At 38.7% G+C, this 16,084-nt stretch overlaps 1 protein-coding gene across 1 annotated transcript in view; it reads left to right on the top strand.

Annotated features, from left to right (window-relative positions):
• Positions 1-7,434: 7,434 nt before the first annotated feature.
• LOC115380417 (multiple epidermal growth factor-like domains protein 11) overlaps positions 7,435-16,084 on the top strand; it is a 113,020-nt gene continuing 104,370 nt past the window's right edge. The window contains exons 1-4 of the mRNA XM_030081609.1: positions 7,435-7,563; positions 10,651-10,687; positions 13,722-13,785; positions 14,761-14,862. Coding sequence (XP_029937469.1) covers positions 7,435-7,563; positions 10,651-10,687; positions 13,722-13,785; positions 14,761-14,862 — 332 coding nt within the window. The remainder of the gene's footprint in view (positions 7,564-10,650; positions 10,688-13,721; positions 13,786-14,760; positions 14,863-16,084) is intronic.

Here is a 16,084-nt window from a genome sequence, read left to right as displayed (position 1 = left end):
AAAAGCGTGATTCATCACTCCAGAGAACGCGTCTCCACTGCTCTAGAGGCCAGTGGCGGCGTGCTTTACACCATTGCATCCGACGCTTTGCATTGCACTTGGTGATGTGTGGCTTGGCTGCAGCTGCTCGGCCATGGAAACCCATTCCATGAAGCTCTCTGCGTACTGTACTTGGGCTAATCTGAAGGTCACATGAAGTTTGTAGCTCTGTAGCAATTGACTGTGCAGAAAGTCGGCGACCTCTTTGCACTATGCGCTTCAGCATCCGCTGACCCCTCTCCCTCACTTTACGTGGCCTACCACTTCATGGCTGAGTTGCTGTTGTTCCCAAACGCTTCCATTTTGTTATAATAGAGCTGACAGTTGACTGTGGAATATTTAGGAGCGAGGAAATTTCACGACTGGATTTGTTGCACAGGTGGCATCCTATGACAGTTCCACGCTGGAATTCACTGAGCTCCTGAGAGCGGCCCATTCTTTCACAAATGTCTTGTTTCACAGTCTGCATGCCTGAGTGCTTGATTTTATACACCTGTGGCCAGGCCAAGTGATTAGGACACCTGATTCTGATCATTTGAATGGGTGAGCGAATACTTTTGGTAATATAGTGTACATTTCAAATCAACATTTCTTGTATATCATGTTGGGCGGCATTGTCAGTACTTTAGCCACCAAAAGTAATTGGTCAAGGTTTAGGAAAGGTTAAATTTAGGCATAAAAAAGTATTTGGCTCAGGTCAGGGAACAGTTAGGTTTAGGAATAAAACTTTGTTAACGTTAGGGAAAGGTTAGGTTTAGGCATGAAAAATACTTGGTTAAGGTTATAAAGGTTAGGAGGGGTTAGGTTTTGTGATAAAAAATGTGGTTAAGGTTAGGGAAAGGTTAGTTTCACATATCCTAACCCTAACCCTAACCCTATTGTCATAATAAGATAACACAGTCAAACATGAAACTCACATTTTAATTAAAAAAACAAACAAAAAAACAAAACAAAACAAGATAGAGATAGAGGCTGCACCATCAGCCCAGGAGGATGCTGCATTAATGCCACAGGTGAGGATGAAGAAGGTGGGACTGACTTCTACTTGCTTGTGGCCAAGAGGGAGATGTCTGGATGTGGCTTATGGAATAGCAAGCTGGCTGCAATCAACCATAACACATAAGCCCTGTAATGGGCAATAGCACATCTGAGAATCCATGTGAAGGTGAGGGCATAACATTCACTGACAATATTGTATGTGTGTGCAGTGCATTGACAAATGTGTCCCAGCATGCTTATGTCACCTAGTGGCATTTGAATTGCTCTTGTAATGTTTCCGCTGATAACTGCGCATAAAAGGCAGCGTTTGAAGCAGCATCATACTTTTGCGGTCTGTTTTGTTTATTGTGCTGTTACATTTGTAATTAACTAGTAGTAGAGCTGTTGAGTTAGCCAATTTTCATAAGAACTATATATTAAAGCTTCAAGTTCAAATCCAGATTTATTTGCTAAAGACTTAAGCAAACAGCAAAAGGGCAATAACAAGGGAAAGTAACATAAAATATTCAATATCAATAATAGCGTTTTTTTTTTTTTTTCATTTAACTTTATTTTTTTAATAAACCTAGTGCAAGGAGCGCTGTGCTCCATGTCTGCACATAGCGTGCACAAAGGAGTATTGCAACTGAGTAAACAAAGAGTAACATGTTTCACTGCCTGTATACAGGCTTTTAGCAGTGTATAGCTATGTAGATGTATCTAGTTGTATACTGATGAAACGTGCACAACATGGTGTGAGACAACGACAGCAGGTAATCATTATTGATAAATTAAAGAATGGGTCATTACAGTGGATTGAGACAAAGATTCTGCTGTTATTGAGCACAATGGGTGATATAGTGATAAGTATGTGTAAGTCTACACAAAAGGAAAAATAAGGAAAAATCTGAGGGTCATTAGAGACAGAACAAACAAGATACATCCCTGCTTTGGGCCATGGTGATGCCAGTCCATTGAGAAAAGCCAAGTGCCAGTTCATAACAGAAGTAGAAGTCATGGGTGGTCCACTGCCTAAGACCAATTTATCTCATAACATCAAACATTTCATGTTAGCGCAATATAAGTTATGTTGTTCACATTAGAACAATATTAGTTATCTCGTTAATGAGTTTGTAAGTTGTAATAACGTGAGAAGACATCATCATGAGGTGTTATGACGTAAAAAACATCTTGCCAGACACTTTTAACAATATAACATGATTCTGATCCATTTGTCTTCCCTGGTGTGGCAGCAAGGCAGTGATACAACTCCTTTGTATCAGTGCGTTTTGTCTTCTGGGTTAGGTTGACAAACACAACTTGTGAATTTGTGCTGCTGCTTTTAGGAAAACTATTGCGGATGATTTTACTATGATGATGGAATACTGGTGTTTGAAGTTTGAAGTCGCTGAAAGTTCATTTTCGTATCATAGTGAGTAGAAACTAACGGCTTGATAAACAATGGAAAAATGACTTTAGATTTCTAAAATATGACTTTAATGCGACTGCTTGCTTTGAAATGTTAAGTAAATCACTAGTATGGTCGTTTAATGTTCAGTGGCTGCACTTGCGGTTTAGCTTTGAATGTCATGGGATGTATTAGCTCAATAATACAGCAGCAGGGGTGCAAACTTGGGTTTAGATGTTTTTATAAATGAAGAGACTGTGCTGCTTAGTAGTGCAGAGCTGGATACATCTACACAGAGCAGATTTACATGGATGATGGATGCTTTTCACTTGCCCACTGTCCTCATCAGGCTCCTTTGTCCTGCAAGGCAGAAATGCTTTCTCAGCTCTCTCTCTCCCTCTCCCTCTCCCTCTCTAGCTCGCTGTGTTTCCCCTAAAAAAGCTATTACTTCATTGTCCTTGATTCCAAAGGGGAGCTGCAAAACAGGCAAAGCTTGGGTTTTCCTGGGGCTAATTATCTATTAAGTCCAAGTTAAAGGGCCCCAGGGACTAAAGACATTATGGACTATGAGGGGTTATTAGGGTTAAGGAGGGCTACATTCTGCCTCTAGATAGACTTTAATGTTATAACACAAAATATAGCTTTTTTCCCATTTGAATTCCAGGTTGAAGCCTTACTGTTGTGTTAAAACTTGAAAACTTGAAGTGCTATGGTCACTAAAAGATTTCAAATTTTCTGAATCCTTGCATAATTGGCAAGCATACAATTCTATGTTTAATCTATTGTTATCAAGAACTCAAGGTTGTCCAACCGAGAGATACCAAGTGCTTCCCCTAGTGGCTGCTCTGACTGTCATGGATGTACAGTATATTAATGCATTGCTGTGATTTATGATGACCATGATCACCATGTAGTACAACAATAAATCAATCATGTGGCTGGTCTAGTGCCAAAGTAGAAACTACCCTCCACAGGAAAAGACTGCTGCCTGAGAAAATCCTGTGAGCTGGCATAGTGCTTGGCTAAAAAGACAAATTTAGACACTGGTATAATAACATCTGGACAATAATGGCACAGCTAGCATATTTACTTGATAATGGCATACTTGACTGTCATAGAATATTATGACCTTTAAGACAGTGGGACGACCCTTGCCTTAAGTGCTGGTTTCATTTAAGACACTCAGCACATTACAGATTCAGTAGAGCATGCATAATTATTTTCAAGTTTGGACTCTATAGTTTTTTGACCTGCAGAGATTTCTGGGCTATTGTTGAGCCTGCTTTGCAAGTTTAATAAGAGCTAATATTTGAAACCCTTCTGCAGTAACATGCAGGAACTGCTTAATCAACGTGAGTAGCATGTGTTTAAGGTAGAAGGGGCTAAACTGATCAATTTATTGACTGGGCTCCATGACCATCAATACGATTCCTCCATCCTCCTTCCCATAGCTCATGGCTGACCATTGATCAAGATGAGATGAAGGATGAATGGGTGGATTAGGGTGATTTCACAGATTGGTGCATTGCCAATTGAGCATCACTCTTAAAGACACAGAGAGAGAAGCCACCTCATTTGCTACAGTGAGATTATGGTCCACTAACTCTACCATTCTACTAAAAGCCACTCACCATACTCACTGTTATTAAGATTGTTAACTAAAACCCAGTATTTGCAGTGGTGTGACGCAGCCCAATTGTATGTTAAGTGAAAACCAAGCAATTTGAATTTAAATAAATCACATTATTAACTAATAATAACAATAACAATAACAATAATAATAATAAAACTTCAATCATTAAATTTAGCCCATTATCCATAAACAAGACATTTTCTTTCTCTCTCAGCTATCTTTGTCATGTGGTTCTGAGATACCTTCCTAACTAGTGAGTCTGTTTTGGCTCTGTGTCTGCTGGATTGAAGGCCCTCAAGACATGAACCAAGTATTCTGACAACGCTCATGCATGATTTGTTCATGTGTTTGAAGATAAGAAGATCCTGTCCCCAACAGATCCAAGGTTGTGTAATATTTCTTTGATGAATTATTTAAGTCATTCATGATTCATTTATTAATTCGGTTGAATGCATCACGTAAAGGACAGGTATCTATTGCACTGCGTTGGCATGTAGCTCTATCAACCCTACACAGACCCTATCAATGCAAACATTCCTTCCCACTTGGGATGCAAAGACATAAGAAACACATGTTTCCCGTTAGCACTTAAACATGGAAAATTTTAAGAAAACTCTTTTTAAAAAAAAAAAAAATCATTCAGTTATATTTGAAATCTTCTGGATCCACATGCTCAAGACCCTCACAAACCCAGGACTAACGAGGACTTCTTCCCTTTCTTGTAGACTGCCTTTTTGTAGCCCCTTTTGCCCTACAATAGATGCTTATTTTGCCAGGTGCACAACCAACCAATAATTAAGGTGCCTTTAAATCATCAAATTAATTTTGTTCTATATGATAATGTTGCAATATTTGTATCTATTTCAGAAATACTCATTTACTCTGTCCATGCATTGCCGATTGTGGCAATTCACTGTTATAGGTATAGTTCATATAGTTTTTCTTTTTCCTTGTTATTTTCATCTTATTTTCTTTATTTATTGTTTTGGCATGCCATGTAAATTTATGAGAGACCGTGTTGGCCACTGGCAATGATCTTGGCCAAAGTGAGGCTATCTGGTTACCTCCTACTTCTTTAGTAATTTCCTGTGTGTGAACAGGAAGTTATTTCGTCACTGCCTGTTCCCACAACAGTTTGACACACTTATCAGGACTTGTTGTAGGCTGATACACATCTGTGTATTTTAAATATAATTTAGCCATTGCAAAAGGTTTGGTAACTTTTAAAATAATCCATGCTTGTAGGTAGAGTTGCTTTGTCCTACACAGATGTCTTTGAGATGTAATGGAACAAATATTTGTGTGCATTTCAGTGTATCTAACTAAAGCAACCCTTTTAACTTAACTCAGCTGCACTTAGCTGTGCAAAACTTCACTGCACAATTATGAGTTGAGATTACTAAAGGATGCTGGGAAATTGTCGAGGAGATCGACTGGTGTATTTCTACTGTCAGCAAAGTGTAACTATCCATCATGGCGGGGCTGAGCGCTGGCCTCAGGGGAGTGTAGTGGTCAATGGAGCTTTGAGCCACATATTGAAGGTTTGTAAGGTTGCAGGGTTTCAGATGGCTTTACTAGTCTTGTGGCAGGCAAAAAGCCAGGGCCAGTGGAGGCATATTCTGTCTGGCTGAGGATGTGCATATGCAAGCAACCATTTGGCAGCTCATAGTAAATGCGAAATTTGAGATCAACATCTTTAATTAGACTTTGGGGGATGATGACCTTTACTAACTGTTTGTTACTGGAAGCAGCTAGTGGGATAGAAATATGCACCATGGTCCCACTGGAAAAATTATGTTTTTGTATTGAGTTATTTAAATCACACCTGGACCACAAGACCATGAGCTTTTTGTACAGCTACTAGGCTACTCTCCAAGCAACAATAAAAGCTCCATTTTCATTATTTCCATCACCTAACATTTTTAAATTTAATTTTTTTGTATGGGAATTCTATATTTCATTTAAGCAGGAAACCACATTTTATGATGTTTCAGTCTGAATGGATTAAATTATTGTGTCTTTTCTCTAATCAAGGTAAAATACACTGAAATACAATATTTTGAATCAAAGTATCCACCTCATTTGCAGGGACACTGAGGCTAGCTCATTTGCCATCCCGGGCGAGAACAAACCAGCGTTTAATTTCATCAAATAGCCTACTGACTGTGCCATTTCATTTTCTAATGTGTCTGATATCATTTAATTTGTATGTAGTATATAATCACATGAAATGTCATGCTGTGTCATGTCGTGCAAGTAAAACTTATTGAATTAAATTAAATAAAGAGATTAGATGAGTGAGAGAGAGTCTATCTACCTACTAGATAGATTATGGCTATAGATATTACTAATTAGCAGACTGTGGTCCAGGTTCAGGCCCAGTAATGATTCCTCCTGGACCACAAAACAGTTTGCAAACTTTTTACAGTGTTGTGGTCTGTTGTGGCCCCTGTATCTCTGTGTCTATATCTCACTTTGAGTTATTTAAATCAGTCAACCATCTCAGCCACTCAAATCAGTTGTAGGCTACAGCAGGAAGCGCTTGTGTTCGAGAGAGAGGAGGAAGGACACTGGTGTGGAGAAAAAGAGGAGGGCCAAAGATGGGCTAAAGATGAATTTGTATTTATAATAATAATAATAATAAAACTTTATTTGTATAGCACCTTTCATACAAGAATTGCAGCTCAAAGTGCTTCACAATAAAAAGAAGAACATTTGAAAACATTAAATAAAACATTAAAAAGAATAAAACACAAATTAAAAGGAAAAGGCTAAAAGCCAAAATGATCATTTTGTTTTACATCCAGAAAAAGTACTGTGTTGATTGATTGATTGTTCTGCCTCATGTTACCTTTTTTGCAGCAGACAAAAGTATTTTTAAGGGAAACTTATAAACTTGATAGTTTTATTTGTGAATAGGCCTACTTATTTATTTTTTTCTTTTTTACACTTTAACAGTGTGTCTAATGTGATAATGGCTGGGAAAGGGACATATTTTTGAATTGTGCTTTATTACGTGTGTGTATCTTTTGATTTCTTAAAAAAAAAAAAAAAAAAAAAAAAAGCCTAACTTTTAATTGGCATTCTCAAAGTGTAGCCCGCAGACTGCTGGCAGCCCTTGGAAATGCTTCTCGTAGCCTGTGTTGAGTTATGGTGACATGATGAAACATATGCATTATCTTTGGTTTGGTTCCAGTACAGTTTGGAATCAAGCTATATCACACTATACTTTGCTTTTAAGAATGCTAAACCCACGTCCCCTCGGCTAAGCTGTCAGGTTGCATGGCGACTAGGCATCTCACGAGTCGTGTATGACTTGTGCGATGCCTACTCACAAGGCAGATTACATCATTGCAGGTGTTAGTCAGTTAAAAAGATGGAGGAACCAGGGCCATCGTGCTTTCCTGTCAGTGACAAGAAAGGGAAATGTCAGGAGAAATGGAGCAGCTCTTACTTTGTCGTACCTCACAGGTTGGATAAAGGACTGTGCCTAATCTGCAAGCAGGTAGATGCAATGTGCAAAACACTGTTTTGATACCAATCATAAAATGTACAGTAAGTTGAAGGGCAAATTGTTTAACTAAAGTTGAACAATTTCAAAGATGTGGACAAATTTCAGAGTTTCTATCTCTAGAAAAGCTTACACAGGAAGGAGAAAAATATAAATGTACGCAGTCTTCTGAGAGCTCATTGTCTGAACAGGCAAGAAAGACCTTGCTTAGGAGGGAGACCAAGAAACCAAGGACCAAATGGACAGAACTAAAGAGTTCCTTGGCTGTGATGAAAGATTTGACAGAAGGACAACAGGCAGTGCAGCAGTTTGCAAATCTGTGCGGTATGGCAGAACGGCCGGAAGGAAGCTACTTTTGGGGAAAAAAGCTCATGACACCAGCTTGGGTTTTGGAAAAATGGCAGTTGAAGACTGAGAGAATTAAGCAAAAGATTCTGTGGTCTGATGAAAAGAAAACAGGTCTTCAGCTGCAATGCAAACTGAGAACAGGGCACAGCTCATCATCCATGGAACACCATCCCTACTGTAAAAAACTGCGGTGGCAGCATCAGACTGTACATGAGAGGGATCATTTGCAGGGACCAGGAAACTTGTAAGGTAGAGACGTTGTGCAAAGTCCACTGTCTACACGGAAATGCCCGAAAATGCATAAAGTCCCCTATTGCAGAGGGTAAAAGCATTGGGTAGATTGTATGATGATCTTATGTGATTGTTTTCAGAAAGCTCCATTTTCCCTGTCCACATGGAAACTCCAGGCTGAGGGTTTCAGATTTGCACATCTTGGAAACCATTTTTGAAAAGCAATTTTTTGTGGTCAGAAAATTCTGGCTTAGTGTGGTTGAAGGGCTAAAATGGAGAAAATTTCAAAGTTACCTGGCTCAGTATGAACATGGCCGGTGGCAACAATTTAATGCAATGGCCTCTAAACAGGAAGGTGAAGTCTTTTATTGGCTCAGCCAAACCACAGACATGACACCTATTGACCTATGGGTGATAAAACCTTTAAGATCATCTATAAACCTATTTATGTATTTCAGATTCAAATTTGTATTCCATTTCCATACTTTCTCTAATTCATTCTGCCATTGTGGGGGTTTGTGTACTTTGTTGACATAAGATCCTAATTTAATCCATTTTGAATTCAGGCTCCAACATCACAAATTGTGCTGGGTTGAATACTTTCTTAAGTCACTTTATCTAATCATTTTTGTCCTCAAAGTCCATTCTAATAGAGTTAATTTGGTTATACTGTCCATCTGTAAACACAGAGTACCACTGGCTAGACCGCATCTTGATGGCTCTGGCCCTTTCCGTTTCCTGGCAGCACAGTACCACCAAATCCTGATGCTGAGACATTCAACAGGGCAGAGGAAATATTGTTTGACTTACAATAACAGCATGTGTATTGATTTTCTGTCCCTTTGAGCTGCTGCTTATGAGAAACAGCAGCCACTGGACAAAATACACACGTCCACAAACACAAATGTACATGCACACACATTTACTTGTACCCACATACACATGTTAACCATTAGGATTATAGCTCTCAAGTGGTTTGGTTGTGAAGCTGGTTTTCTACTTAACATGAACTGAAGTGATAAAACAAATCTTGAATGACTGAGAAGAAAGCCAAGTGAGTCAAAGGTCTGGAACATCCTATACATGCTGCAACATGAGATAATGCTCCTAATACTGGGATTTTAATCCTTTGAAACCTGAGCTAATTTAACGAATTTCTTTCCAAAACATGGAAAAAAAGGTTAATAAATAAATAAAGTACCGAAAAAATAAAAATATTGTTTAAAAAATTACTGGAAAATTACCAAAATAACAACAACAACAACAATAATAATACGGATTATGACAAGAAGAAGAAGAAGGAGAAGAAGAAGAAAAATTACAAGTAAATCATATTTATAATTATTATAATTAGATATATACAGGGAAAAAATACATTAAAAATCCTTAAAAAAATCAGCTAAAAATGATCACATTATTATGAACAAATTGTAAAAGAAATTATAATAAAATTACTAAATAAATCAATACATATTAAAAAAAAAAAAAAAAAAGAATCAAAAGAAAAAACTGCCGATGGGCTGCTGGGTTTCAAGAGTTAAAATAGACAATTTTTGATGAAAATGTTTCAAATTAAAGGAGCATCACGTCATCTGTATCTTCTCTTCACCTCTGTTGGTGACCAGTAGGAATTACAGCAACATCAACAGTTCTGCGGCACAGCCCCCATCCTCTGAAACCCTGCCTGTTCTCTTGAGTTACAGTAGCCTGTAATTTGCACAGTAGGGAGTAATTACTGATTTATTGGTATTGATCAACAACCTCATCACACCCGCACCTAGAATGTGGTCATTCTGTGCTGTGGAGCAGTACAAATCCTCCTTACTGCCCCATTTATCTAATAACCAACCATTTTTATGATTTCATCCAAACCTCTGTATATATGTATGTATGTGCATGTGTCTAAATGAGTGAATGACCTTTTTTTCTGAGTTAATTTCCCTGTCTTACACACAGGCATCTTGAAGTTCAGTTCCATCATTTTGCTCCACTTGGCCTGTGATACACTTCAGTTCTGGGACAGATTACTGCTCAGCCCACACAGTATCCTTCCAGGTATTTTGCTTTTTGAGCTGAAATCTGGCTCTTGAATGACATTAGATTTGATTTGTAGTAGCTGAATACCACATGCAATTTCACTGTTTACCTCCATTCATTGTCTATGAGAAGTGAGCATCCGTGTGTGCATGGCATGACAAGATAGGTGTCAGGCCCAGAGTGAGATGAAAAATCTGAAAAAGTCCAAAAGTATTGGAATAAATGATTGTTACTGCATTTTATAGTAGATGGTAAAACATTCCTGGTAGCCTGATTCCCCCCCCCCCCCCCCCCCCCCCCCCATGTGTGGCTTAAAATGTTAGCTGTTAGCTGACACCACTGACTGCTATTCATTTAGCTCACAATAGACCTTTTTTCACAGCAGCCATTTTGACATGAAATAGCAGGGTAAAAAGGTGTTTCTAATGACATTAATGGAGGTTCTGCTCCACTTAAGTCTAACAGAGCCAATGTCCTGGTATTGTGCTTGCTGTCACATGCTGATCAGCTCTGGAGCTAATATCAGTGCATCAATAATCACTAGTAGCAACTAAGTCATACCACCTTGTGTGAATAAATCCAAACTATTAAGTTGGCCTAGGCTAAAAAAAAAAAAAAAAAAAAAAAAAAAAGTCACTAATGTCAGCTTGTGAATCCACACAGTAATATAACATTTTTTGGTGTTGGGGAAACATGTTCCTCTCATTTTTATGCATGGAGTGCATATTTGAGTTTTGACACATATTGTGCTCATTTCCCAAAATATCAGGAGACAAGGCTCTGTTAGCACCCATTCCATCACATTCAAATAGCGGTATAGCCTCTTAGCTAAATAGCTTGCTAAGAGTAAGAGTACATTCAGCGCCCAACTTCTGTCAGCGAGTTTCCAACTCATTTTCCATTTTAGCCTTATATTTTGACGGACATCCAAACTTATCTTAATAAATTTGGATTGGACTCGCCGGTCCGAGTCAGCTGATTATTGTGCAGTCGGAGCACTCTGCCCATGTTTCCTCCTTTCATTCATAAAGATCAAGTGGCGATTCCAGTCAGCAGCGTCATTTATCAATTCATCCATTAACAGCAGTTATTCCAGCGGGTCCAGAGTCTTGGACTATGTTGTGGCTTGTTTTTTGAACTACCTTCTAACCCGTTTCTTGCCTCACGCTTTAAACTGTCCAAATCACAAATCACTGCAGCCGCTGATTCTGTTGCCTTCACTAGGCTGATTTATTCTCACTTTAAACAGTGTTAACAAAACATTTCCAAGAGTCTGACGTGAGGTCTAAGACCCCCCATCACAGCTGATCATCATCTGATTAATAACAAAACATCTCAAATAATTGCTCAGAATATAAATTTGACATCAATTCATAAGTCAAAATACAAGATTTACAGCACTTCAATAAATTAGAAAATTGTGAGAATATAAGTAAACAAAAGACATGGCTGTAACACCACCTCTACACACACACACACACACATACCCACATACACATGCCTGTCTCACTCTCTCTCCCTCTCACTTAGATACACATACAGTTGCTCTCATGATTAACATTATTACTTTTGTTAGTGATGCACTTCTTTACCTGTTTACATCATGCTGAACTCATCACAGCTGAGTCACTCATGCCGCTGAGGTTGATTGACTGGTTCACCTCACTGACTTATAGTGCTCCACTGGCTGTCTCAAAACAGCAGACACCAGTGAGAGAGGAAAAAAAAAAACAGCTTGTCGAGCGTTCTCACATTGTCTCCTCATGGCTTCACTCATATTACACCTAATGAGAACACTCCACCAATAGTCCCACAAATGAACATCATAGTGTCATTCCTTTATGGTATAGTGTGGGTGCGGGAGTTAGGCTTGTGTCACGTCTGTCACTCAAGGGTTTATTCATCATCACCTGATTCTCCAGGGCTGTCACGGTGTGCCGCTGAAATGGCTTAAGGAATACAGGTTGCTGCTGAGTTTTCTGTCACTGTCATGCCCACAGCCCCTGACAGCAACATCTCAGGGCAGCCAGCATTCCACAGGCAACATTTTGAGCCAACCAAGACATCAGGGCCTCAGTGGACATGTCGGGGCAAAAAGGGTGTTTGGAATTTGGATTGGCATGGACAAGAAATGCTTTTGGCAATAATTTTGTTCGAAATTTCCAGCCGTATTGCCTTCAGTGTTGTGCTTTCATCATCACCTTAAAAATTGTGATGGATGCAGCAATAGTAGCAATAACATCCAGAAAAGTTAACATCTGTTTTTTTTTTTTTTTTTTTTTTGAAAGTCAATAATTTTGCCACTGAGGAAAAAAAATATGCCAGCTTCGTATCCTGGCTGCCCAAGCTGTTGTAACTCACCTTCGGATGTTTGTGTTAACCGTTATGTAAAGCAGAGGGGAATTTCTGTCAAAACATGATTGGTTGTGTCAGGCACACAACCACACATTGAGCTTTGCTAGCAGGGCCTTGTTTGCTGATTGGCATTCTCAGCAGTACATACAAACCCTGCTATTTTATTTGCATAAAGTACAGGAGATTTCAACTTTTTTTCCTGACGTGCATTCAAGCACCCTCCCTCCACTCCACAGAAAATGACAGCGGACTGCCCAAAGCAAAACATTGACTGTAATGTGAGTCCAGTATTATATCATCCACATTTGATGAAATCTCCATATTTACATCCTTGCTGAATTGCTTTCCCCATTGCTCTTTGTGTTATGACATTGTCCATTTCCTGTTGATGTTGTTTTTAAAGTAGCTGCATGTATCAGCTTTACCTCAAATGCTTCACTGATGCATTTTTACATTTTTACATTTTTACTGGTGATCATTTTTGTACCAGTCCTGTGGGTTATAATAATTACTGTTATTCCCTTCCTGATCTGTTTGCATTGTTTTTATTTTTCAATGTACAAAGCTGCTTGTTTTTTTACCTTTAAAAAGAGATAGGAGTGTATTTGTTGTGGAATCAGGATATTAAAGTGGAGTATGATGAATGTTAGGAAAAGTCTACCAATGTAATTCCAGTTTGAATAGTTAGGTAGAGAGAGTCAGATTCAGTCAGATTTTATTAGATTGGCATGAATAGTGTTGTAGGTCTGATTTTTTATTCACTAGTGCAAGACGAGGTCAGTATAGATACATCGTTGTCCAAGAAATAATATTAAAAAATTTAAAAAATTTTATTTTGATTTAAAAAGTATAAAAAAGTGTTTTCGGATTGAAAACAGGCTAACAAAATCAATACTCAAGTAACTTTATTTTCCATTCGCACAAGTACATAAACACATGTAGATTGGAATGTTTGCATGGTTGCCTTAATCATGTTTTTTTTTTTTTTTTTTTTTTTTTTTTAAATTAAAAACACACAAACAGACTAAAGAAGAAGCCATTGTGCATCTAAGACATCAGCCATTTGATGCAAAATTCCTAATTTGTTGCTGTCTCTTTCTGATTCCCCAAGGACGGAGGAAGGTGGATGATGGGGGTGGCTGGGGTTTTGCCCCAAGCCCTGCTGTGGCTCAACCTCTTCAGCCTGATCTCAGTGGGGTCAACGCTCAATCCGGATGACCCGAACGTGTGCAGCCACTGGGAGAGGTCAGCATCCCTCTTCTGTTGCTGCTCCAATATTCACAATGAAATAACACCTCTCAAACTGCCAGAGTGAACTAATGGACACCCCTCCACAAATCAAGGCTGAGACTTTGCCAATAATCAAAAGCAAAAAGGAAAAGGTTTTACTCCTGGGGACATTCTGAGGCTATAAATTCAGAGCCATGGTAATGTGACTGCTTGAGTGGTCTCACCACTCAGAGCTACACTGAGGAAAAGCACAGTGTCATTTCTGATGAGAGGAGAGAGGAGGTGCCGCGATCAATAATCTTTCTGTATAATCAGTGGGAATTGGACGAAGTGGAAGTTAACTCTCCATGTTTCACTTTTTCTTAAAGGTTAAGGTTCAATTCAGTAACCTTTATTCAACTAGTGAGAAAACACAGAGTAAGCACTGACTTTCTGGCATGCCTTTTAATACAGGACAAAATGTAGTACAAAACTAATCATAGTAAAAAGAAAAAAGAAAGCAAAAAACACATGAATTGAAAAATAAATGTGTCAGGGTCCGTGCAGGCCTCTAAATCCTTGTTTGGATTTGAGAAAAATAAAATATGGCCTTCTGTATTTTTTAATTGAACCAATGGGCTTTATTTATTTATTTATTTATTTATTTATGCATTTATTTATCATAACATAGCAACCAGATTCAGCACCTTGCCTCAGCTGTCTGTCCAAGCATCAACACTTCACATCCTGTGGAAAGACACTTGATTTACCACGAGGGATTTCACCAGGAACTCTCTTGAGCTGACAAAATCATGAGTAAAAAAAAATAAATAACTATAACTCTTTTTACTCAAACAAAACTCATTGAAAGCCACTGATGCGCCACTGAATCTGATGTCTAAGTCTGGGAATCACTGATTGATAACCAAAAACAATATTTCCACATCACAACTGTCTTCTCATCAAGTGTCTGAGCGTCTTGTTGAGCTGTTGTATTCTCTGTCATTCTAGCTATGCAGTGACTGTGCAGGAGTCGTATGCCCATCCTTTTGACCAGGTGTACTACACCCGCTGCACCGATATCCTCAACTGGTTTAAATGCACCAGACACAGGTATGAGCACACACAGCGGCATGTAGATCCTTGACAAAGCTGTGGGCAAAATGCTGCAGCCCAATAACTTAAATATAAAAAGGTTGCTTTATCGCATCAAACCAGGTTCTTTTTTCTTTGCCTCAGTTCAACATTAAGTCTTGAGCCAGTTCACTGTATTACATGTGTCATACCCTGTACATCTTATATATAGCTGTTTTGCGGAGGCTCACAGGCAGTCAGTCACTCGTCTGCACTGTCTAGCACTGGCAGTTCAGATGGAGATACATCTGTCTGATGTGGTCATTTTGATGAGCCACCGTCGGCGTATCGGCTTTAATGACCACATTAAGCTTTATAGCCAACAGTTCAGCTCTTCTAGCTAAGAGCTGAGTCATTGATCTTCCGCTGAAATGTTAGAAAACATCAGCGTCCTTGACTGAGCGAGAGAAACTCTCCCTTAAATGTGTAAGCCTAGTTTGTCTCTAAGGAACATAGTGAGCTGAATTGACTGTAAACATCTTTCTGTGAGGCCCCTCTCCCAATAACTCATGACAAGTGAGTTGCTGGCTTATGCTGTGTAGCAAATATAGTTTAAATCCTTTAGTGAACACAGGAGGTGAACATTTTAGGTTGAATCAGTCTGTGAAAATGTAGAATCAGAGATTAGCAAACTGTGTCAGCTTGCAGACAGAGTTTTCTGTTGTGAGTGAAGTTTGAATTTAGGCCTATAGCAATATTTTCCTTCCTTAAGCAATGACCAAAACCTATTGTTAGAGTTGTGTAAACATAAGCCTCAACTTAACCTAATCTTAATGAAATTTATTGTACTTGACTAAACTTTACCCTTTACCCCATTCAGTGTTTACCATCTCTAAATAAATCATAACATCATTTTGGGCTTCATATTGAAAAACCTGTCCTAATTTAATGGGGACAACTGGGTAAACATTGAAATTAACATGATAATATGTTTCCAATATCCTGTACACATGTGCACATCAGTGTTTCTTTGGGGTCAGTTTGGCCCCAGACTAGCTTTAGCTGTATAAAACATATAGGAAATATCAACATTTTACACACATTTGTTTTAGTTGTTTTGGACACAAACTATAAAATGGAACTATAGCATACAATTATAATCTTCAAAAACACCCCTCTGCTTTAGTGCCGTCACCTAACAGCACCACCCCTGTAATAAATTGGTCCCAGTTGCTAAAAATGTTGGTATATGTGATGGAAA

This window comes from Myripristis murdjan, chromosome 3, assembly GCF_902150065.1.
Source record: "Myripristis murdjan chromosome 3, fMyrMur1.1, whole genome shotgun sequence".
Lineage (NCBI taxonomy): Eukaryota > Metazoa > Chordata > Actinopteri > Holocentriformes > Holocentridae > Myripristis > Myripristis murdjan.
This window is presented reverse-complemented; position numbering and strand designations above follow the sequence as displayed.